Source organism: Saimiri boliviensis, chromosome 5, assembly GCF_048565385.1.
Source record: "Saimiri boliviensis isolate mSaiBol1 chromosome 5, mSaiBol1.pri, whole genome shotgun sequence".
Classification (NCBI taxonomy): domain Eukaryota; kingdom Metazoa; phylum Chordata; class Mammalia; order Primates; family Cebidae; genus Saimiri; species Saimiri boliviensis.
In genome coordinates this window covers 127,890,841-127,914,539 of record NC_133453.1, presented here as the reverse complement: position 1 = coordinate 127,914,539, position 23,699 = coordinate 127,890,841, and the positions used below count along the sequence as shown (strand labels likewise).

Genomic DNA, 23,699 nt, shown 5'->3' with positions numbered 1-23,699 from the left:
CTTGGAAGATTGTTTAGAAGAACCAATTATCACATTGAACCATCTAAAACTTCCTATTTGGTCAAAAATGGTCAAATATTGGCACTTTATATGGGTCAGCTGATAGAATATCTAGAAGTTAAAAATATAATGATAGAAATTTAAAAGTTATGTGTTGAAGTAAACAGGTAAAATAGAAGAGAGAGCTGAAAAAATTACCCAGAATAAACCATGGAGAATAAATAAAATGTGTAAAATATGCACAAAAGGTAGATACAGTGGAAATATTGAAAAGGTTTATCACTTATAAAAATGGAATTTCAAAAAGAAAACAAGAGGTGTTATTTTGCCCTCTCCTAGAGATTTGTGGAACTTTGAACTTGAGAGAGATGATTTAGGGTATCTGGTGGAAGAAATTTCTAAGAAGGAAAGCATTCAAGTGGTGACTTGGGTGCTCTTAAAAGCATTCAGTTTTATGCATTCACAAACAGATGATTTGGTTTTGGTACTTATGTTTAAAAGGGAAGCAAAGCATAAAAGTTTAGAAAATTTGCAGTCTGACAATGCAATTGAAAAGAAAAACCCATTTTCTGAGGAGAAATTCAAGCCTTCTGCAGAAATTTGCATAAGTAACAAGGAGCCAAATGTTAATTGCCAAGACAATGGGATAAATGTCTCCAGGGCACATCAGAGTTTTTCATGGCAGCTCCTCTCATCACAGGCCCAGAAGCCTAGGAGGAAAAAATGGTTGTGTGTGCCAGGCCCAGGGCTTTGCTGCTTTGTGCAGTCTCAGGACTTGGTGCCCTGCATCCCAGTCATGGCTAAAAGGAGCCAACATACAGCTCAGGCCATTGCTTCAGAGGGTGCAAACTCCAAGGCTTGGTGGCTTCCATATGGTGTTGGACCTGCAGGTGCACAGAAGTCAAGAATTGAGGTTTGGGAACCTCTGCCCGGATTTCAGAGGATGTCCAGGAAGAATTTTGCTGCAGTGGTGGAGCCCTCATGGACAACCTCTGCTAGGGCAATGCAGAAGGGAAATGTGGGGTCAGAACCCCTAGACAGAGTCCCCACTGGGACACTACCTAGTAGAGCTGTAAGAAGAGGGCCACTGTCCTCCAGGCCCAATAATGGTAGATCCACTGATAGCTTGCACTGTATTCCTGGAAAGGCTGCAGAAAATGCCAGCCCATGAAAGCAGCTGGGGCGGGGGGGGCTGTACCCTGCAAAGCCATAAGGACAGAGCTGTCCAAAACCATGGGAGCTCACCTCTTAGACCAGTGTGACCTGTATGCAAGACATGGAGTCAAAAGGAGATCATTTCAGAGCTTTCAGATTTTACTGCCCAGCCAAATTTTGGACTTGCATGGGGCCTGTAGCCCCTTTGTTTGGGCCAATTTCTCCCGTTTGGAATGGGTATATTTACCCAATGCCTGTATCTCCATTGTATCTAGGAAGTGAGTAACTTGATTTTGATTTTACAGGCTCATAGGCAGCATGGACTTGCCTTGTCTCAGATGAGACTTTGGACTTGAACTTTTGGGTCAATGCTAGACCAAATTAAAACTCTGGGGGACTGTTGGGAAGGCATGACTGGTTTTGAAATGTGAAATAGACGTAAGATTTGCGAGGAGGGATGAAATTATATAGTTAGGCTTTGTGTTTTCACCCAAGTCTCTTAAATTGCAATCCCCATAATTCCCACATGTCAAAGGAGAGACCAGGTGGAGATAATTGAATACAGTAATGAAAATTAAATCTCTTTCCTCCAAAACTTAATAAGTAAAAGAATTCATTCAAAAATATTCCAAAAATATGCTAAGAAGAGAGAATCACCTATTCAGCCATAAAAGAAATGAAACCATGTCTTTTGCAGCACATGGATGGAACTGGAGGCAGTTAAGAGAAATAACTCAGAATTGGAAAGTCAAATATCACATGTTCTCACTTATAAGTGGGAGATAAATAGTGTGTACCCCTGAACATAGAGTGTGGAATAGAATTTGGAGACTCAAGGGTGGGAGGGAGGGTAAGGGATGAGAAATCACTGATGAGTACAATGTACACTATTCTGGTGTTGGTTGCAGGAAAAGTCCAGACTTTATCACTTTGCAATATATCCATGTAACAAAACTGCACCTGTGCACCTTAAATTTCCATAAATTCAATTTTTTAAAAGAAGAGAGAATCATATTAAATTCTCCCACTTTTTAAGTAAACAAATAGCGGCATTCCCCAGTGGCAACAGGTTCAGAAAGAAATAAGGAAACGTTCTTATATATAAGCATCTATCATTCTGATGAATCATTACTAATTCATTCACTTGTGATTCCTTTGCGTTGAAAAAAGAATGATATTAAAAGAAAAAAATAAGTCCCTTATACTGTGAGAAAATGATAAAAGGATTTCATGATTCTAAAAAGAAAAAGAGAGTTATCAAAGAGATAGTAGTAAGGAATATTTCAGAATTAATGGAAAAAATGTGAAACCTAAGAATCAGGAGTCACAGCTAATTCCAAGGAGGGAAAAAAAGTACACACTCAGATACATTGTTGTTAAACTTTAGAACTCTAAAGACAAAATCTCAAAGTCAATACAGAAAGATCCAGGAAAGGAACAATAACAAAAACTGACAACATTTTCTCTTGTGAAATAATGAAGCATTATCTTCAAATGGCTCAAAAAATAAAAAATCACTATCAGCCTAGAATTGTATACTTACTAAAACAATCGTTTAAAGATTAAATAGGGATATTTTCAGACTGTGATAGTATCACCTATGCAGCAGACGTCAACCAAGTACAGTCTTATGGTAAGGTTGTACGACAATTAGATGAGTTAATACAAATAAAGTACTTTAAAAAGAGCTTGGCACATCATAGGTAATCAATAAATATTTACTAATATTATGCTAGGTATTCTAGGTAAACAAAACCAGGAAACTGCACTATCAGCAAATTTTCACTAAAGACAATTTTAAAGAATGTATTCATTGAGCAGGAAAATGATCCTAGAAGGACGAAGGTCTGAGATATAAGAATGAATGATGATCGAAGTATATTATAAAGATGTTTAAGAAAAATTAGTGACTATGAAAATCAATAATAATTTCTGATTTGTTGATTTGAAAAAAAGAAATACTGTCCAGTAAAGCCTTGTAAAACTCAGAGAGGCTGATTAATGAAAGTGCTTTAGGCCGTTGTACCATTTGTTAAGATGGAAATGATTTTGGTTAAGTCTACAGTTGTTAAATAGGGCCTTTAAAATTCCAAGGGTAAACCTAAGAATAAAATATGACAGAGGGGAAAATAGAATAAAAGGTACAACAAGCAAAATCAATACTCACAAAAACACTGGAAATAAAATGAGAAGTATGGAAAAGTCAGGAAAAACAGAATTCTTAACAGTAACAGATGAAAGTAGTTCAAGATAGCTGAGAAATCCTTTCATCTTGATCAGTAAAAGGGTGGACATACTGAACAACTCTAGACTTTTGTTATAAACATTTACAGTTATGCTATAAAAGCTCTGGAAGGTAACCTAGGAAATACCATTCTAGACATAAGCCCTGGCAAAGACTTTGGGATAAAGACGCCAAAAGCGATTGCAACGAAAACGAGAATTGACAAATGAGACCTAATTAAACTAAAGAGCTTCCGTACAGCAAAAGAAACTATCAACAGAGTAAATAGATAACCTACAGAATGAGAGAAAATATTTGCAAACTATGCATTCAGTAAAAGCTTAATATCTAGAATCTGTAAGAAACTTAAACAAATTAAGCAAAAAAACCCAACAATCCCATTAAAAAGTGGGCAAAGATGTGAACAGACACTTTCAAAAGAAGACATCCATGTGGCCAACTGGCATATGAAAACATGCTCAACATCACTTATCACTAGAGAAATGCACATCAAAACCACAGCGAGATACCATCTCACACCAGTCAGATGTCTATTACTAAAAAGTCAAAAAATTACAGATGCTGGTGAGGTTTCAGAGAAAAGAATATTTCTAAACTGCTGGTGGGAATGTAAATTAATTCAGCCATAGTGGAAAGCAGTGTGACAATTTCTCAAAGAACTTAAAAAAAAAATTACCGTTTGACCCAGCAAGTTCATTATTGGGTATATATCCAAAGAATTATAAATCATTCCACCATAAAGACACATGCACACATATATGTTCATCGCAGCTCTATTCACTATAGCCAAGACATGAAATCAACCTAAATGCCCATCAAATAACTGGATAAAAAATGTGACACATATATGCCATGGAATATTATGCAGCCATAGAAAAAGAAAGAGATCATGTCCTTTGCAGCAACCTGAATGGAGCTAGAGGTCGTTATCCTAAGTGAATTAATGCAAGAACAGAAAACTAAATACCACATGTTCTCATTTATAAGTGGAAGCTAAATATTGAGAACACATTAACACAAAGAAGGGAACAGACACCAGAGTCTACCTGAGGGTGGAAAGTGGGAGAAGGGAGAGGATTTAAAATGTACCTGGCAGGTACTGTGCTTATTTACATGGGTGATGAAATAATCTGTACACCAAATCCTCATGACATGCAATTTACCTACTTAACAAACCTGCACACGTACCTAAAATAAAATGTTTAAAAATTATAATGATGTATGTTAACATTCAAGGATAGGTGCTAAATGACTAGAAATCCTAATTTATATATTGATTTTGTCTTTTTACATATTAAATTTGTAAAATTTCTAGAATTCAAAAGTAATCTAAAACTTGTATCACTTTATATTAATCAGGGTTCCTAGATATAAGCAGTGTAAACTAATTCTGCTTAACTTGAGCTAAAAATAAACTTATTAGAAAGATATTAAGTGGTCCATAGGAATAATAGGCTGGAGAACTAAGTTTATAAATTTGTCAGGAGCCAAGGGAGATTAGATTCAAGGAAAACACAATTACAGTCATGCCAAAGTCGTGTCTGGTTAGGTATTTCTGGTCACTTGTGGCCATTACCAACACTAGACTTTTTACAATGATCCACTCACCACTAATGCCTGGTCCCATATACCACTTCCACTCAGTGGTATGCCACCGCTGGTCACATCTAACTATATGAGTTTGTAGGTAGATAATGCCTGCTTTATGATAAGCAGCTTGTCACATAGTCATTTAATGGGTCATGGTCACATGTGCCACCATCATCAGATGTTTAGTATCTAAAAATGCCTAGAGGTAGGCTAGAGCTATTTTATAAGAGGAGCTGCCCTTTAAAAGGGTAGACTTTATGTGATGTAAACTGTATCTCGGTAATGCTGCCATTTAAAAAGCATTGTACAGCTAAGACATTTAATATTTTATTATGGTTACATTTTCTTTTGGGTTCAAGTTTTTGTTTTCTCTGAAGTTGGCAATTTCCTTCATTTTTGTTTGCCTAATTTCAATGATCTCATCATTAACTTATTCTCAAAATCTCTATCAGAGTTTAAATATTCTCTCAGTACATTCGAACACATTACATATTCTGTTTCATAACTTTCTTAGTGCTTTAGCACTGTGTGTTGACATTGATTTCTGGTCAACTGAGATGTTTCGTTTGTATGGGGGAATGTCTTTACCTTTATGTCTTTCAGTAACTGGTATTGCTATTTTTTGTAACAAAGGAATGCTGAATTAGCTATTTTGCTCTATTCTCCAGCCCTCTCTCACTTTCCAACCCCCAAGCCCTTGCTTTTTTGGATGTACTGATTCAAATTAAAAATGTTTTTATCATTAACGTGTTAAAATTTACAAATGTTTTTCTGTCTCTATCGAAATGATCATATGAATTTTTTTCTATAGTTTTCTATGTCATAGACACTGATGGATTTTCCAAGGTTGAACCAATTTTGCCTTCCTAGAATAAACCCAGATTGGTCACCATGTAACATTATTTTTCACTTTATCACTTGATTGCTAATATTTTGTTTAAGATTTTTAAATCTGCTTGTTATTGACATTAGCTTAGATGAGTTGGGAAGTTTTCCGTCTTCTTATTTTTTTAGAGAGTTTCTGTAAGGTTGAAATTATTTATGCCTTAAATGTTTAGTAGAATTCCACCAAGGAAGCCATCTGACACTGGAGTTGATTTTTAAAATACTTTATTATAAATTTAATTTCTTATTTTTCATGACAAAATGTCCCCCCTTAAATTCCTGATTTTATAATGTGTGCTTTCTCTCTTTTTTCTTCATATATTTTATCAATAGTTTATTTATTTTGTTAGCCTTTTGAAGGACCAATTTTTTTTTTTTTTTTTTTTTTTTTTTTTTTACACAGAGTCTTACTCTGTCACCCAGGCCAGATCTCAGCTCACTGCAACCTCCACCTCCCGGGTTTAAGCGATTCTCGTCTCAGCCTGGGATTGCAAGCATGTACCACCACACCTGGCTAATTCTTGTATTTGCAGTGGAGTTGGGGTTTTACCATGTTGACCAGGCTGGTCTCAAACTCCTAATGTCAGGTGACCCGCCCACCTCTGCCTCCCAAAGTGCTGGGATTACAGGCGTGAGCCACCATGTCCTGCCAGGACCAACTTTTTGTTTTGTTTTCTTATTCATTCCTTTGATTCTCGTGTGTATTATTTTCTTTCTTCTACTTTTTGAATGTGTAATTGCTATTCTTTTCTTAACCTCTTGAAATGATTACTTAGATTATTATTGTCAAACTTTTTTAGTATGTCATTTGAGGCTATTGATTTTCTTCTAATCATGGCTTTAGCTGAATTCCACAAATGTTGACATTTGATGTTTCTATTAATGTGCACTTAAAAATACTATCTAATTTCCCCTTTGATTTCTTCTTTGACTCACGGGTAATTTAGAAGATTACAGCATAATTTCTAAGTATTTGGGGATTATCTAATTTAGTTCCCCTATGGTCAGAAAATATACTGAGTTAGTTACTTCACACTGCCATAACAAAATACTATAGACAGGGTGGCTTTAAAGACAAAACTTTATTTTCTCATAGTCTGGAGGCTGGAAAGTCCAAGATTAAAGTCTAGCAGGGTTCAGTTTCTGGTGAGGACTCTCTTCCTGACTTTCAGACAGCTGATATCTTGCTGTGTCCTCACATGGTGGAGAGAGAGCAAGCTCCCTGGTGACTCTTTTTATAAAGGCACTAATCCCATCATGAGGACCCCACCCTCATGTCCCTATCTAACCCTAATTACTTCTCAAAGATCCCACCTCCAAATACCATCACGTTGGGGTTTAGGGATTCAACATTTGAATTTGTTGGTGGCACAGACCTTCAGACCAGAGCACAGACCCTGTATTGTTTTAATCTGTTGATAATTTGCTTCTGTTTTATTTAGGATTTATACTTTCATTTAGGATTTAGGATATATAACCACATACAAAAGTTTGCTTTACATATATATTTGTCAGGTTTTGTGCTGATATTTTCTCTAGCTTTATAATATATATAAAATATTTTCATCTTCCTATTTTGGAGCATTTAAGATAATATGGGAATTCACCTGTTTCTTGAAAATTTGTAGGATTTGACCACAAAACCAGTGCGGTCCAGTCCCTTTCCTGAATTGAAATTTTGTAGTTCCTTAGAAAGTTATCTGTTTTATCCATGTTTTCAGATATATTATTAAACCTATATTCTTGTTAATGTCTGCCTTGTTAATATGCCAAGGGTTTAGAGAAGTATTTTAAAGGTTTTAAATTTTAAAATTATTTTCTGTCCGTTTTTCCTATATTTAACAGCTCTTGCTTTTTACAAGTTTATGTTTTATATATAATCTCCATACTTGTATGATCACATCTTCATTGTGAAATTTTTCCTTCATAAATAAAACTTGTATTCCCTTGTCCCTATTATATTTGTGCTAATACTATTTTTCATTTTCTTTTATTTACACAAGTAGGAGACATTTATAATAGAAAATTAGAAATGAGAAAAACTGAAGATTATTTTTAGATTAAATACTAATTAATTTTTTCAGAGAAATATTTTTCTGATATGAGTGCTTATTATAATAAAAACAGAGAAATCAATCAGTAAGAATAAAGAAAATAAAAATCCTATAGTTAGATACCATCACTAGTAGCATTTTAATGCATAATTATTCAGACATTTTTCTGCATGCATTTATAAATGCAAAAAAAATAGAATTATACTCTGCAAGCTATTTTATGACCTGCTTTTCTTTTTTATTGGAAATACATCATGATTATATTTCTGTGTTAATAATTATACATCTACTTTATTATTTTAATGGCTGCAAGCATTGTGCTGTGTGAGTGGACAATTATTTCCCGATTTATCGTTAAACATTTACATGATCTGCTTCCTTTTTGTAAAATGTAATTTAATTTAATTTTTGTATGTGTGCTATTACAAACTACCCCAGAGCCAGCATCCTTTTATGAACATTTTAAACATTTAAAAGTGGTTTTCTAATGATGTATCTCTACAGTAACTAGTGAAGAATTCATGTTTGCTAATTAAATATCCACAAATTAAAATTCCCATAATGTGTAAGTTTTCCACCATCAGATGGGCGGAGACTTTTCTCAGTGATATTCCCTAATGTGGTTATGGGCGTAGGCAACTAGACTCTCTCAAATGCTTCTGGTTGGAAGTGTAAATTGGGAGAATCTTCCTTGAAGACAACTTGGAAATATGTATCGAAAGCAGCTGCCCTGCTTTTTCATTTTTACAGATGTTTTATGAGAAAACCTGATTTTTCCAAGATCTTATTGGAAAGGAATCACATTATATATATGTTGTAAATCCAATCCTAACATAAAAGAATTTTCTTAGGGATATTCCAAATAATGAAGCCAGGTGCCCTGAAGATTTCCTCAAGTATGCTTTTAAACATTTAAAATTTCTTTTGATACCTATATAAATCATCATTGCCTTGGGACTCCATTCAAAACAAAACATAGGATTTTATTTTTGATATATGGTGGTAGGACAGGATGGGAACAAATCTGCTGCTTTTTACTCTAGACTTTCCCAAATGGTTAAGATATGTGAACACTTTCCTGACATTTCTTGCCTTTAAATACCACATTTCTGTATTTTAATTGCTTATATTGGAGATGCTGTGACTGTAAAATCTGTATGCAAGGTGTGAAGTCTGGAAGTGCAGAGGAGAACTTCACGTTGTTCATGCTCTGATGGTTGCACATTGGTTTATTGGATCGTTCAACTTTCCCTACTTGTTTTCTGTTTTAGGTGGCACATGGGCTCTTGGGGGCCCTGCTCAGCTACCTGTGGAGTTGGAATTCAGACCCGAGATGTATACTGCCTGCACCCTGGAGAGACCCCTGCCCCTCCTGAGGAGTGCCGAGATGAAAAGCCCCATGCTTTACAAGCATGCAATCAGTTTGATTGCCCTCCTGGCTGGCACATTGAAGAATGGCAGCAGGTAGGGCAGACTGGGCACTCCAGGGCCCTCTGTGATTATGATTGTGGGGGGCCCTGCACTGCACTAACATAGAGTAGGCCAAGCCTGCCGCCTCACCCCCTCTTGTCTTCTTAGTGTTCCAGGACTTGTGGCGGGGGAACTCAGAATAGGAGAGTCACCTGTCGGCAGCTGCTAACGGATGGCAGCTTTTTGAATCTCTCAGATGAATTGTGCCAAGGACCCAAGGCATCGTCTCACAAGTCCTGTGCCAGGACAGACTGTCCTCCACATTTAGCTGTGGGAGACTGGTCGAAGGTAAGGGCCACGCTCGACTTTAAAGTCCTTTCTTTTCTGCCCTCAAATATTTCCTCCACAAGATCAGGCTGGAACTAGTGTGAAATGAGTAAGAATCCTAGGGGACCACATGCCACCTTTAAGGAGGTGCTCACTCCCTCTCGGGGTGGTGCAGGTTCCATAGTCCAGGCCCACACACAACGATTCATTTCCAGTTTTTACTCAATATCATTCAAAGTGTTCTTATCATCTTTCTCTTGAACGGGCCCCTTCTTTTGGAACTACCAGGATCATAGTATCCCAGGATAAACTCAAATCAGTCTGGTTCCTGTCTTCCTTGTGTCCTCCCGTAGGGACTCATTCATTAAGCCCTGTCATTCCAACGTCCTGAACATCTTCCATGCGTTCGCTTCCTCTGTGCTCTGTCACTTACGCTGCTAACTTTCCCCATCATCATGGCCAGCGTGAATTAGTGCAGGGAGTAGAATTCCAGCACATCGTGTCAGTACTGGCAGGACTTGACCCAGTCTACTAATGAAGCCTTATTTTTCAGGTGGGGGAAATTAAATCCCAATAGCTGAAGTAAGCTGCCTAAGCTCCCACAGCTGGAAAAGTAGCAGAATTCACTTATTTTGACTTTATTCCAAGAGTTCTTTCTGTTTATATTACACTGCCCACTTGATCTTTCTGTATTACTCTCCCATCTCCATACTAGCTAGCATCCCATAGTATTCCCATCATGGTGTCCATCAAGTCTCCTGCTTGTTCAGGATCTTCTATAAGTCTGCAGCAGTTCCCGTTTATTCACAGGGGATACAGTCCAAGACCCCAGTGGATGCCTGAAACTGTGGATGATACTGAATCCTATATATCCTATGGTTTTTTGATCTGATAACTGAGAAGACTACTTAAGTGACTAATAGGCAGGTAGCGTGGATGGAATGATTCATGTCCTGGGCAGATGGAGCGAGATGGTGAGAGATTTCATCACACTACTCAGAACGTCATGCAACCTACAACTTACAAATTGTTTATTTCTGGAATGTTCTATTTAATATTTTTGGACCACAGTTAACTGTGGAAAGCAAAACCGTGGATAAGAAGGGACTATTGTATATGTTTCCCAGAGTAGCTGGTAGGGCCTTTCTTGCTCTCGTGGCTCTCTTATTCCAGTCCTTATTCTTCCAGCCCTTGACTCCGGCCTTCCTGTATCCTTAACATCTCCAGGCTGAGATTCTAGCACAGATTCTGAAACAGATAACTAGTTATGTTGTCAGTGTCTTGTAACATCTAGTCACTGTCACCTGGTGTGTATCTTCTTGGAGTAGAGAGCCAACCCCGACATCAGAAATAACCTCAAGAAATAAGGAAGGACAGTGAGTGACATTCACAAGCTGCTCTGAATTCTAGGTTCAGTGCCAGGCACAGTCATGACCTGATCCTCTCATCTCAGCCTGCAGTAGCCCCAGAAGCAGATATTGTCTCCCTTTTTATACATGAGGAAACAGAGGGTCATTCAGGTTCAGTAACTTGCCCAAGGACAGAGATAGATTCAAACCCAGGTCCATATGACCCAAAACTAGTATACATGGCATACACTCCCGTCTTTTATGCAAGAGCCTTACAGACCCATGCTGGAACGCCAGCTCTAAAGCCTAAATCTGGGCGTCCTTGTCAAATATTCCTAATCTCTCTGAACCCCCATTTACTTTTGCTAAATGCAATGGTTCTAGTGAGGGTAACATAAGATAGTGGACATGGCAGTGTCTAATAGAGTAGGCTCTTCCCATCCCCTCTGAGAGAAGGTCCACATTTCTGGCTGTAGGTTGGATTAACAGTATTTCTGTACCTATATCCAGATTGGAATTCTTCTCCAGATTGGGATTTTTCCTGTTTTAACTGTCTAGTTCTGTTAAGGGCTAGTATTTTCAAACTATCTTAATTGACATCCTACGAGTCATTATCCTCAATCCAGGCCACTGAAGGTCTATATAAACTTGGCCCAAAACCTCAGAAGAAGCCCAAGGAAAGAGATGAACCCATCTCTCCAGGGTCTGCAGAGCAGGAATTGCCCTAGGATCCAGCCACCAATCCCACTTCCTCTGTCTAACTCACAAACAGTTGGAGACAGTGTCCGTGGCCACAGCTCTCCTGGGAAAGTTGCCATACTGGGTCAATGACTCGAGGGGCAGAAGAACTGTCTCTTCCTGCAGTCAGGTCCTAAACAAAGAGAAAAGGCTGATCCAGGTGAGACCACCTCCCTAAAGGAGGGTGGGAAGGACAGGTAACCTCTGTCTGGAGAGCTTTGTGGGCAGAAGTGGTTTGCTTAATTTTCCTCCCGCTTGCACGTGGAACAATAGACGGCCCAATTCAGAATCATTATTTTGGGAATTCCTTTGAGACTAGGTCAGGCAGGGTGGACCAGGCAAAGGTGTTAGAGAGGTGGGTAGCCTGGGTAGGCAGGTGGGTAGACAGTATTTATGCCGTCACCCAGCTAAGCCCCAACAGTGAAGTCTTACCTTTTCCCATCGTCAGGGGAGGTGAAGGATCCAGTTACTGCTTCCATAGTTAGGGACAGAAGGAAGGGCCACGTTTTTGTGGAGAGAATCTTGTCATTGTGAATGCTTAATTCTGTTTGCTACATTTCCTGTGGCCAAAGGACTAGTCAAACTGTCATCAGCAGGGAACTTAGAAGAAATGAGGAATCTCAAGACCCACCCAGACCTAAGGAATCAGAGTATGCATTTCAACAAGATTCCTGGGTGCCATAATGATACACCTGCAGTGTGAGAAGTATTTCCTTACTTGCCTCTCATTCGGATTTGGGTGGGTTAGCCCTTACACGTGTCCACGGTGGGAGTGGTTCCGGGTACTGACTTCTCTGAGCAAGCGCTGCCCTGACCTAAGGGGAAGAGGCAAGAAAATGGGAAGACAGCAAAGGAGCAGATGTCAAGGAGAAACCAGGCGGCTTGTTTCTGGATGCAGTGAGGGAGCACCTAGAACGCTCTAAAATACCCCCGCTCTGCTTCTGTCCTTGCTTCTCTCCTCTAAGAACAAACAGGCCTTCACAGTTCTGTCCTGTCTTGTGGAACAAACGGTTGTCATTGGTGTCATAGAGTGGAGGCTAGTGGTGACATGACCACTTTCCTCCCTGTCCACTCTCTCAGTGAATAACTGAATTTACAGCTGCCAGTTGCGTATCACTAAAGTAACACCACTGCACATCTGCGTGGGCTCGCTTGTGTGTCTTTGCTGTTGTGGCTTTCAAAGCCTGGGTTCAACTGTAAGCGTCCCTCTTCTGTGAAGTTTTCCGCTTCCTAAAATCAGCCAGCATTTCCCACTTTTAAGTCACAGTGACCCTAATTTTCATTGTTTTTCAATGGTAGCTATTTCCTGAGCGGTCACATGGTTGTCCCACCTGGTTTATGTTGGCCTTGAGGCCAGTGGCCGTGAGATTGCCAGCAGATCCTTGGGTTGTCCAGAGCTCTGTGCGAGTGAATTCTATTCCTCAGCAGTCTCTGCAGAGTCAGGAAACACGCAAAGTGGGGTTGACAGCGATCTTTCGAAAAACTCAGGTCCGCTAACACAGGAGAGGCAGATCATTCACTGGAAGGGTTTTTGTTGAGACAAAGAAGAGAAGGAAACTAAAGAGGAGGCTACCCATGTGAGCTGGCTTGGACTGGAGGCTGTTTCGTTTCATAGGCAACCATTCAGGGCAAAGAGCAAGCTCTTCTGTGCTCCAAGAGGTCACCCCAAACTCAATCACGACACTGTCTGGCTTCCAGTCAAGACCTCACATCCAGGAAGCCACTCTCTGGGAGGAAGAGTAGCCATACACACCACACACACGCACACAAGAAGACAGAGGCAGCCGCAGCCTGTGACACCAAAAGTCGATGCTGAGGCCTGAGTGCAGTCAGGCTCACAAACTGTTGTACAAAAGTTTGAGTTTCTTACTGGGTGGAGCTTTCTCCTGTTAGTTAAAATTTCCCCTCATCAGAGTTGTGTTTTTTTGTTTGTTTGTTTTGTTTCGTTTGTTTGGTTGTTTTTTTTTGGGCAGAGACTGACCTCAAATTGCCACCCTTCTTAAAGCTTCCTGCCAAAGTAGTCCCTCTGCCGTGGGATGGCTCACTTGGGGGCAGCCATCCATCTTGTGGTTCTGGATAAGGTCCTTCTACATTGAACCTGGCCACTAAGCCTGGACACAGAAGGGCTGAGCAGCCATGCCAGAATTTCCATTCTTCGTGGAGCCAGGCCTCTGGCGTGCAGCCAGCATCGTCCTCTTCCCCGACACTAGCTCTATTCATGGCATGTTTGAGCTTTGTCCATTCATTGACTTATGAGTTTGCCGTGGTTCCTTAGATCTGGACCAAGCCTTGGGCAGAAAGGAGTCTTCGGTTCTTACACTGCTTTTCAAGTTATAAGAAAGGAGCATTGATTCGTATCAGGCAGTCTTCCCAAATGGTGAATTTCTGTGATCCACATACCCCTTGTAGCCTGTTTTGTGCCCAACCCTTTGGCTGAAATAGCCTTTATTTTCTGTACTTTGATAGAACATTTGATTATTTTGTTTATCTTCCTCTTCTTCCTTCATTGTGTTTCTTGGTGGTTTTTGTCTGCTTATCTGAATACGTCTTTTCTGTTGGCTTCTCTTCTTCCAAATCTCAAAAAGCCCAAATATTTGATACTTGGATTTCCATTGCTACACTTTGCCACTGTGTTTGATTCTCTGTCCTGAATTCTTTAACTTCCATTGGTGACTCTCAACCTCCAGAAAGTCTCTAGCCTTCTAACCATGTCTCTCCACCAGTTTATATCCAGCTCTCCACCTAGTTTATATCCTCATCATGGGAAAGTAAAGGGACAACCGCTTCACTCTCCCAACCAATTCTCCCCACTTCCTGTCTCTGTCCATGTACCACTTTCTTCCAATACTTACAATCATCTCTGAGTTCTTCACGTCCTGTATCGTTATTCGTATCTGCCAACTCTTCAACTCCTGAACTATTAATATATCTAAAATACTAAGTATAAAGAAAATAACTCTATAATGGAAAATTTATAAAGATCAACTCAAGATATGTCCAAGATACATGGATTTTAAAATATGGCATTCCCCAGTTTTCCATAGAATTATTAATTACAACTCATAAGGGAAGTAGTGTGTTGAAGTCAGTTCTTCCTGGCCAGTGAGAGCCACTTATGATCTCATCCCAGCTTGTGCTCGATCACATTGGGTTGATACCTGGAAGTCACCAGCACCACAGAAACTGGCAAAACAATCATGGCTCTTTCCTCCAAGAACATGTTTTGAAACATTTACCAGCACACAAGTACACAAAAGCTTATTTACACACACGCACGCGCTCGCTCTCTCTCTCTCTCTCTCTCTCTCTCTCTCTCTCTCTGTCTCTCTGTCTCTCTGTCTCTCTCTCTTTCATGAAACACTTTCAGCTTATCCCTGGTGCTTAGGATGAACATGCCCTCAAGAAGTCCCCATCTCTGAGCTCTTCCATACAAAGTCTAAGAAACTTGGCTGGGCTTCCTTCAGACATTTTTTATCTTTATCTTCATAATTGGTGTTTCGCGGGCCCAGTAATACCGTACTTCTTGAAGAGTCAGAGATGTCACTTGGTCTTGGATAAGATCTGGAAGCATTCTCTGGATTACCAGGAAGTACCAGGAAGAGACTCTTGTTCTCTTCCCTTACTTTCTCCCAAACAGCATCTTTCTGTCTCCGTCTCTCTCTGTCTCTTTTTCTCTCTGTGCTGAGCCACCTGGTGCTGGGAGTGGGGTGATGCAAGCACCCCTGTGGCCACCGTCACTGGAACTGCCCTGGGTCAGACCTGAAGCCAGAATAGCACTGGGTTTCACCCAAGACCCACTGCAACCACTGTCTGGTTACTGCCTTAAGCCCTACTCAAGGCCTTAGGGCTACAGTCAGCAGGTGGTGAAGCCATCTAGGCTTATGTCCTTCCCTTCAGGCTTATTCCCTTCCCTTCAGGGAGGCAAGTTCTTTCAGGCCCTGGGCATGTCCAGAGATATTTCTGGGATCCAGGGATTTAAGTCAAAAACCTTAGAAATCTACCTGGCATTCTATTCCACTGTGGCTAAGCTGCCACTCAAACCGTGCAACAAAACCCTTCCCCCCTTCCCTCCCCTTTCCACAGGCAGAGGAGCTCTCCCCATGGCCGCCATCACCAGTACCCACAGAGCGTTCTGCCAGGCTACCATTGCTGATCACCTAATGCCCAGGGGCTCTTCAGTCAGCTTGTGAATGCTGCCCAACCTGGGACTCACCCTTCAGGCTCCCACCTCTGGCCCAGGGGAGGTGTAGAAATGCTGTCCAAGAACCTAAGCCTGAACTTAGGGACCCCTGAAGCCCAGTAGGTCCTCTGTTTACTGTGGCTCGGCTGTTACCTGGAGCCAGACTATCTCAAAGTCTCACCCAAGGCCGATGGCATACTACCTGGATACCACTGCTGGTTATTCAGGGCTCAAAGGCTCTTCAGTTAGGAGTTAATTAATCCTGTCAGGACGTGGTCTTTTCCTTCAAGGCAGTGGGTCACCTTCTGGCCTAGGGTGTGTCTAGAAATGTCACCCAGGAGCTAGGACCTGGGATGGGGGCTTCACGACTCTGCCCAGTGCCCTATCTATGGCTGACCTTGTGTCCAGTATGTAAGACAAAGTACAAAGCCCTCTTGACTGGTCTCTCTCCTGGCAGGCACCTGTAATCCCAGCTACTTGGGAAGCTGAGGCAGGAGAATTGCTTGAACCTGGGAGGCGAAGGTTGCAGTGAGCTGAGATCATGCCACTGCACTCTAGCCTGGGCAACAGAGCAAGACTCCGTCTCAAAAATATATATGTATTCACATGTTCATAGACAGATGAATGAGTGAAGAAAATGTGGTACTGTATACACATTCAATGAATATTTTACAGCCTTAAAAGACTAGGAAATCCTGCCGGGCGCAGTGGCTCACGCCTGTAATCCCAGCACTTTGGGAGGCCGAGGTGGGTGGATCACGAGGTCAGGAGATCAAGACCATCCTGGTCAACATGGTGAAACCCCGTCTCTACTAAAAATACAAAAAATTAGCTGGGCCTGGTGGCGCATGCCTGTAATCCCAGCTACTCAGGAGGCTTAGGAAATCCTGCCATTTGTGGCAACATGGATGAACCTAGAAGACATCATTATGCTAAGTGAAATAAGTCAGTTACAGAAAAGCAAATGTTGCATGAGTCCACTTACATAAGGTATCTAAAATTGTAAAACTCATAGAAGCAGAGACTACAATAGTGGTTTCCCCAGAATGAGGAGTTGTTTAATGGTTATTAAGTTTCAATTATACTAGCTGAATAAGTTCTAGAGATCTGCAGTAAAACCCAGTGCCTGTAGTTAACAAAAGGTAGTGTGCAATTCAAAATGCATTAAGAAGGAAGATCTCATGTTAAGTGTTCTCATCATAAAACGGGCAACAAAAAGCAGAAAGAAAACTTTGGAAAGTGTTGGATATGTCTGTTACTCCGATTACGGTAACGGTACCGTGGTGTTTGCATTCAGCCCAAACCCATCACATTGCACAGATTAGACATGTGCAGTTCTTTTTATCTCAGTTATGCCTCCATGAAACTGTTAATAAGGTCAAATTTAATAGCTAAAAAATAAACTAGATATTAATTGCAATGCCAAAAAAAAAAAATCCTACCACAATATATTACTGGAAATTCTTTACTATCTCTGAAAGAAAGAGTGAGAGGGAGGGTCTGGGAGGGAGGGGAAGGGTGATAGAAAGAACATGACTGAAGGAAAAAAGAGAAACAGAGAAAGGCAAAGGAAAGAGGGGAGGGAAGCAGAGGAGAAGAGGAAGAAACTCTCCATGACGTAAAAGCTGTTCAAGCCTAGGAAATGGCTTTCTCATTGGCACATCCGTACTGAAAATTCCCTCTTGTTTCACCCTCGGGGACTTTGCTGTTGTTGGCTGGGTCTGCTTGCTCACGCTCCATTTGACTCTGTCGCACAACTCTCGTTTCAGTGTTCTGTCAGTTGTGGTGTTGGAATCCAGAGAAGAAAGCAGGTGTGTCAAAGGCTGACAGCCAAAGGCCGGCGCGTCCCCCTGAGTGAGATGATGTGCAGGGATCTACCAGGGCTCCCTCTTGTGAGATCTTGCCAGATGCCTGAGTGCAGTAGTAAGTATGCAGCGTCCGCGCTTCACCAGCATATGCTGATTCTGTTCATTTTGTCCCGATGTCTTTATTTTCCATATGTCAACAGATTTCTCATCTGTGAGTAAAGCAACTCAGGCGGAACGCAGTGTTGTTTACGGCAGTGATCAGTAGAATGTGGAAGATCAAGACATAGCTCTAAAAAAAGTCCGTTTTAAGAAATGTCCACCCACTTAACAAATGCATCCTTTAGGCTTTCTCACTTGGATTTATGTCTTCCACTTTACCATAATTCCTTCTGCTTAGAGTTCAGGAGTATTCCTTATAGAAGTTAAGCCAACTACCTCCGGGTTCACTTTCCTAGGAATGCATTTGGACTTCATTAGAAGTAGAGCTACATACTTTTAAGCATTCAAGTATTTTTTCTTGTGTATCATCTAAAATCGGTAAGGATAAAAACATAAAATAACTTTGATTTTTAAAATGGCAGTTTGTACACCTCAGTTAATTATGAATAATGAGCTTACCATAAAGAGTTAATATTAATGGCTTCATTATAGCCAAAGCTAATATGCATGCAGCATTCATCGGTATTTTCAGTGTACATGATAGAACATATGTTTACATATGAATATGTATGTTTCATATAAGAGTTGTATGTTAAAACGTACGTTGAGGGCTGTCATGACATCACTTGAAAAGCAGGCAACAGAGTGGGGGTGAGAAGTTTGGGAAGGGAGGTAGGGAGGCAGGGAACAGGCATAGTAGAAATAACAGCTTTGGAGTTCAGTTACCCCTTTTTCACTGTCTTTAATTACTCACATGTAAAATCACATTCATTATCTCAGGTACCCTTCTGAACTTTCGGTAAGGAGAAAAAATTACAAATTACAAATGAACTATTTTTATTTTTGTGCTGTATATATATATGTATATACATGTATTATATGTATATATGTATATATATAAATTTATATATCTATATATACATATATGTGTGTATATATGTGTATGTATATATATGTATATATATGTATATATATATATGTGTGTGTGTGTGTGTGTGTGTGTATGTATATATATATATATATATATATATAAAACTTCAGTTTACCAAAAACTTTCCTGGAGAAACTCACAAAGCAAAATAAGAAAAATACTGTTTTTTTTTTAAATAGTGACATTTATTGAGCAATTACTATGTGGAGCTATTTGCATGCATTATCTCATTTAGTCCCCTGAACAGCATTGTGAGGCAGATACTATCTTCAGTTAGAGATGAGAAATCCAAGACATAGAAAGGTGTGAGACTTGTCTAAGTCTCCCTGGCTGCCATTTGAACCCCTTGACCACAAGTCTGTCTGATTCTTTGGCCCACGTTTTTAGCTGCCTCTCTATGCTGATTCATGGACAACATTAACATTTTTTTTGAAGAACACATTTCCAAAATCTTAAGAGTCCAAAAACTTGAGATTCCAAGTTGTAAAGTCTCCTGGAATTCAGGAGTGTCTGTAGACTATGGTGCACTATCATGCTTCGTTCAAGCTGCTTCTGTATCTGATTTGTATTCATTGTGGATGGTTGCATAGCAGTGTGGCTAGATGGTAAAAACTGCCTTAGAGGAGAGTGAAATTAAAGTGATACTGGCAGCTTCCTCTAAAATAATAACAGAATAACATGTGAGAATACATTGTGGTTATTAGGGCATGCAATGTGGTACAAGATGAAATTATAAATTATTATGGCATGCACTGAAGAGCAGAGAAAATTCCAAGTTTTCGGGAGAAAGAAAAAACACAAGAACGAAAAAGATAGTAATATTTCTTTACCCCACCCGACTCCTGCCTGCCAAACATGTAGGTCATGAATGTAGACGAGAGACAGAAATCCATGCTCCCAGCACAGCCAACACACCCTGAGCTAGGCCCCCGCTTCAGCGACAGCCCCGCCTCGTTCCGTGATCTCTGATCAGTGGCCCTTGCACGTGGAAGTTTAGGCTCTGCTTCTACCATCTCATGTAGCATCCTTTTCTTTCCACCACCATATCACAGAGCAAGAGATGAGGTTGCCACGCTCTTATCCTCCCTACCCATCTGTCTCTGCACCATTTCCCTGCTGTCATGACATACTTAGCATGCAGATTGCCCCGCCTCATACCTTCAAAGGCACCTTACAAGACACTCGGCACCTTTCTCAGGACGCACCACCAGCAGGTGCATGAGTCCTCTCCAACATTTTCTAACATCCAAGACAACCAATATCTGTGTTGATGACCTTTCTAACACCTGATATCCCAGTTTCCCAACCTCGCCAGTTCTGCTGACTCCATCACGTGGCGTGGTAACCCCTTAGACTTCCTCACTACTTGGCGCTCAGAACTAGCTTGCTGCTTCTCTGCCTTATCCTCATCTCATTCCTGCGTATTTATTTATTTAGTGCCTCACCATGACCTCGGGTTCTTCCGTGTCTCCCTCTTATCCCCAGACCTTCTGCTCTTGCACTGGAAAACTTAGCCAGCATTCCTTAGGTTCCCACTTAACCGACTCTACCACCGAATCTTTATGCCTTTCATTAACCTCCTGCACTTAGCCCTTTAGCTTCAGCCCTGGTATTACTTTTCAAGTGATGTGTTTATTGGTTGGTCGGTTGGTTCCCTAGCCTGAGCCACTGGGATTTCCTAAAGAAAATAATATTACCATGCTAATTTGGCATGTTTCCTATTTATGCTATCTGAATTTGCTGTGAAATAGCAGCTTTGTGCTCTATTTTCTCAGAACGCCCTAGAAATTGGCCATAGCAACTATTTTCTAACTACTGCACTGATCCATTTCTCTATCAATGAACTTTTCTTTCATTCCTCTAGGAATATCAAGACTATGGTGGCATAATGCCCTTCTGATTTTACTCTCTGTTTCACCTCAAATCTACCCCCTCTCCTCCTCATGTTAGAAACGTATGAGCTACCCCATCCATTACGAAAGGGGTCCATAGACAAGAAAATCAGGCCCAGTAGTGCTGTGAACTTTATTTTCTTCCGAGGTTTCAATTCTAGAAAATGTGTGTTAATTGGTGCCTTGCGTTTAAGCAAAACCCCTCCTCTTCGGAGGGGTGATTTTTCTTGGCCTATTTTGGTGTGCGGCGGGTCCAAGTCAGGTGGGAAAGATGTCTTGTGCTCCCCGTAGAGGCCAGGGGCGCACCTGTCATCTAATGACAACCACTGCCTGCTTCTCCCCAATCCCTGGACAGTTCTCTTGTTCAAATTATTTCCTTCCCGATGTCTAGTGACTGAAGTTCTTCCTGCTTCTGAAGGCTCAACACAAGCTCTACCTTCCCCAATAAGCTTTCTCAGTTGTACTTCATGTCTGAAGGGTAATACGACATTGTAGTTAAGTTAATAACTCACCTGATTTCAAATCCTAGTTCTTCCAGTACTTCATCCTGTGACATTGAGCAAGTTATTTAATCTCTGTGGGTCTCAGGTTTCTCATCTGTAAAATGAGAACAGTCTTTATTTCACAGGACTGTTCTGAGAATCCCGAATTAATACCTATAAGTGCTTAGAATCAATGTCAGGCACAAACAAAAAGCTCAAAACTATTGATTACTTTTAAGGTGTTTTTCTCTAATTTCTGTTATAGGTTTAACACACGATAAAATGTATTAAGTAAGTTGTATTGTATCTTCTGGCCTGTTAGGGTATGAGCTTTTATGGGGTAGGTGCACAGCCCCTCCAGATGTTCCGTTTTGTCTTTTTCTATATAATCCCCCAACATGTTTATCAGAATGAATTGTACTCATAGGCCGAGCATGGTGGCTCATGCCTATAATCCCAGCATTTGGGGAGGCTGAGGCAGGTGGATCACAAGGTCAAGAATTGTACTGATAGTCATTCTCTTTAAATACGTCAGATGTGGTTCATTCTCGAAGTGCTGTTAGAAATCTACCTGTCTTGGTTTCCATTAAGGCATCTGAAGAAAAGAAGGATAACAGAAATATGTAGTGCTTGATTTTAGAGTTTTTAAATTATGACTTTTAGGGTTCCTCAGCTTTGGTTAAAAAAAAAAAAAGTTTTTATTTTTCCCCAGAGTACTGAGATCAGGATGGATTAGGCATTTATTGAAATGTCAAGAAAAATATGCCTCAGCCCTTTCCCAGGGCTATCTCAAATTACTCTCGTCCCTCCCGCCGGTGGTCTCCCTCCTTGTACCGGCATGCAGCTTGTCTCTTTAGTTCTCTCAGCCTCCTATACACCTCTTGGACTTTGCCATTAGAATATGGCCTCCCCTGCTCTAACTCTTCCTCTAGCTTTGCTACTTCTGGCTGCTTCCAGTAACATCCATTCCTGACGTAGCTACAGTCACGGAAACCAGCCAGGCACAGGCCCACCTCACCAGCATCCCTCTTGGGTCAGCACTTCCTGCAGGGTCCCAGGGCATACGTGTTACCTGTTCTTTTACTCATTCATTGGCTTACTCATTCAACAGAAGGCAGTGGCCAGTGACACTGGGTGGGCAGAGTTCAGGAAGACTTTCACAGAAGAGGAACCCTGGAGCAGACTTCTGAATGACATGTCTGTTCCATCGGGCCCACATGTGTGTGGGTACAGAAGAATGTGGGGAAAGGGGGCAGTGTGGATAAAAGTAGGAGTTGTCAAATGGAGTGGTAAGTTTGAGAGAATGTCAACAAATTCCATAGGACTGGAACGTGGGTTCAAGAGAGAGCTTGCAAAGTTAGCTATAGAGACTCTTGAACTCCATGCCAAGGAGTTTAAGTTGTATCCAAGAAGAAAGTGACTTGGCCAGGTTTGATTTTAGTTCATTTACTCTGAGACCTATATAGATATATTGGGTAAATAGGAGACTACAGACCAGGAGTCTAGTGAAGGGAACACCAATATCTCGGTGAGAGAGTGCGAGAGTAGAAGCAACGGGGATGAATTATAATGACATTTCGGAAGTGCCATCTGCATTCCTGATGCCTGATGAGAGTTGGGAACTGTATGACGGGGAGAGTGGGGCATTTGTGAATGTTTAACAGCCGGCTCCGGGGGTAGGGTGGTGAGTGGGGAGAGGCAGCTATCAGGGTACCAGTAAACACACTGTAGCCAGTGCCAAGGGCCTGAGAAGGCCATGTAAGAAGAGTCTCAATCTGTTTCTCCTCCCAGCCTGTGTTACAACAAGGAGGACCTGTAACTGGGGTCCCCACGGTGAATGAGGTCCCAACTGCATGATCTTCTGAATCAGCAATACTCCTGACATGAGTCCAGTATCTCTTCTGCCACTCCCTGATGCCTCCAAGCCCTCCAGCCTACACTCCACAATCTGCTCAGGAACCTAAATACATCATCAAAGAGGAACCCGCCTTCCACCCACATCACCATTCTCCTTCTCCCATGCCTACCCAGAACACATTGAGCCTTCCCTCAGATGAACCAAGGAAGAGAGATACTTCTCTTGGGGACAAGATCTGAGAATTAGTTTCTTTGGGCCTAGTCGGTTAAGAGGAGTCGATGCTCAGGAACAACTGAAAGCCAGCCCTGTCTCTGATTCCCTCTCAGTCTGCCCTGCTGTGTGTTAGTCGCACCTGCCCTTGTCACCAGGTCAGTGGTCACAGCAGTTATATATGAGAGCTCATTATGTGCCGGCTACTGTGCTGTGCACCGGATATAAACAATCCGACTGCATTTTCACTTCCTTCCCAGTGAAAGCTGTAATATCCACATTTCACAGGTGAGAAAACTGAGGCTCAGAGAGATTAAAGGATCTGTCCAAGTGGCGGAGCGAAGATTCAAACTCAGATTTGTCTGGCTCCAAACTGCCTGTTCCACCTGATCTTTTTTGATCACGGCTCCCCATTGCTTCCTCAGA

The 23,699-nt window shown here is 41.1% G+C and overlaps 1 protein-coding gene across 3 annotated transcripts in view; it reads left to right on the top strand.

Annotated features, from left to right (window-relative positions):
• ADAMTSL3 (ADAMTS like 3) overlaps window positions 1–23,699 on the top strand; it is a 335,335-nt gene that overhangs the window by 252,690 nt on the left and 58,946 nt on the right. For all 3 annotated transcript variants that reach the window (XM_074399945.1, XM_039480064.2, XM_074399944.1), the window contains exons 18-20: window positions 9,201–9,393; window positions 9,508–9,687; window positions 17,703–17,856. In XM_074399945.1, coding sequence (XP_074256046.1) covers window positions 9,201–9,393; window positions 9,508–9,687; window positions 17,703–17,856 — 527 coding nt within the window. The remainder of the gene's footprint in view (window positions 1–9,200; window positions 9,394–9,507; window positions 9,688–17,702; window positions 17,857–23,699) is intronic.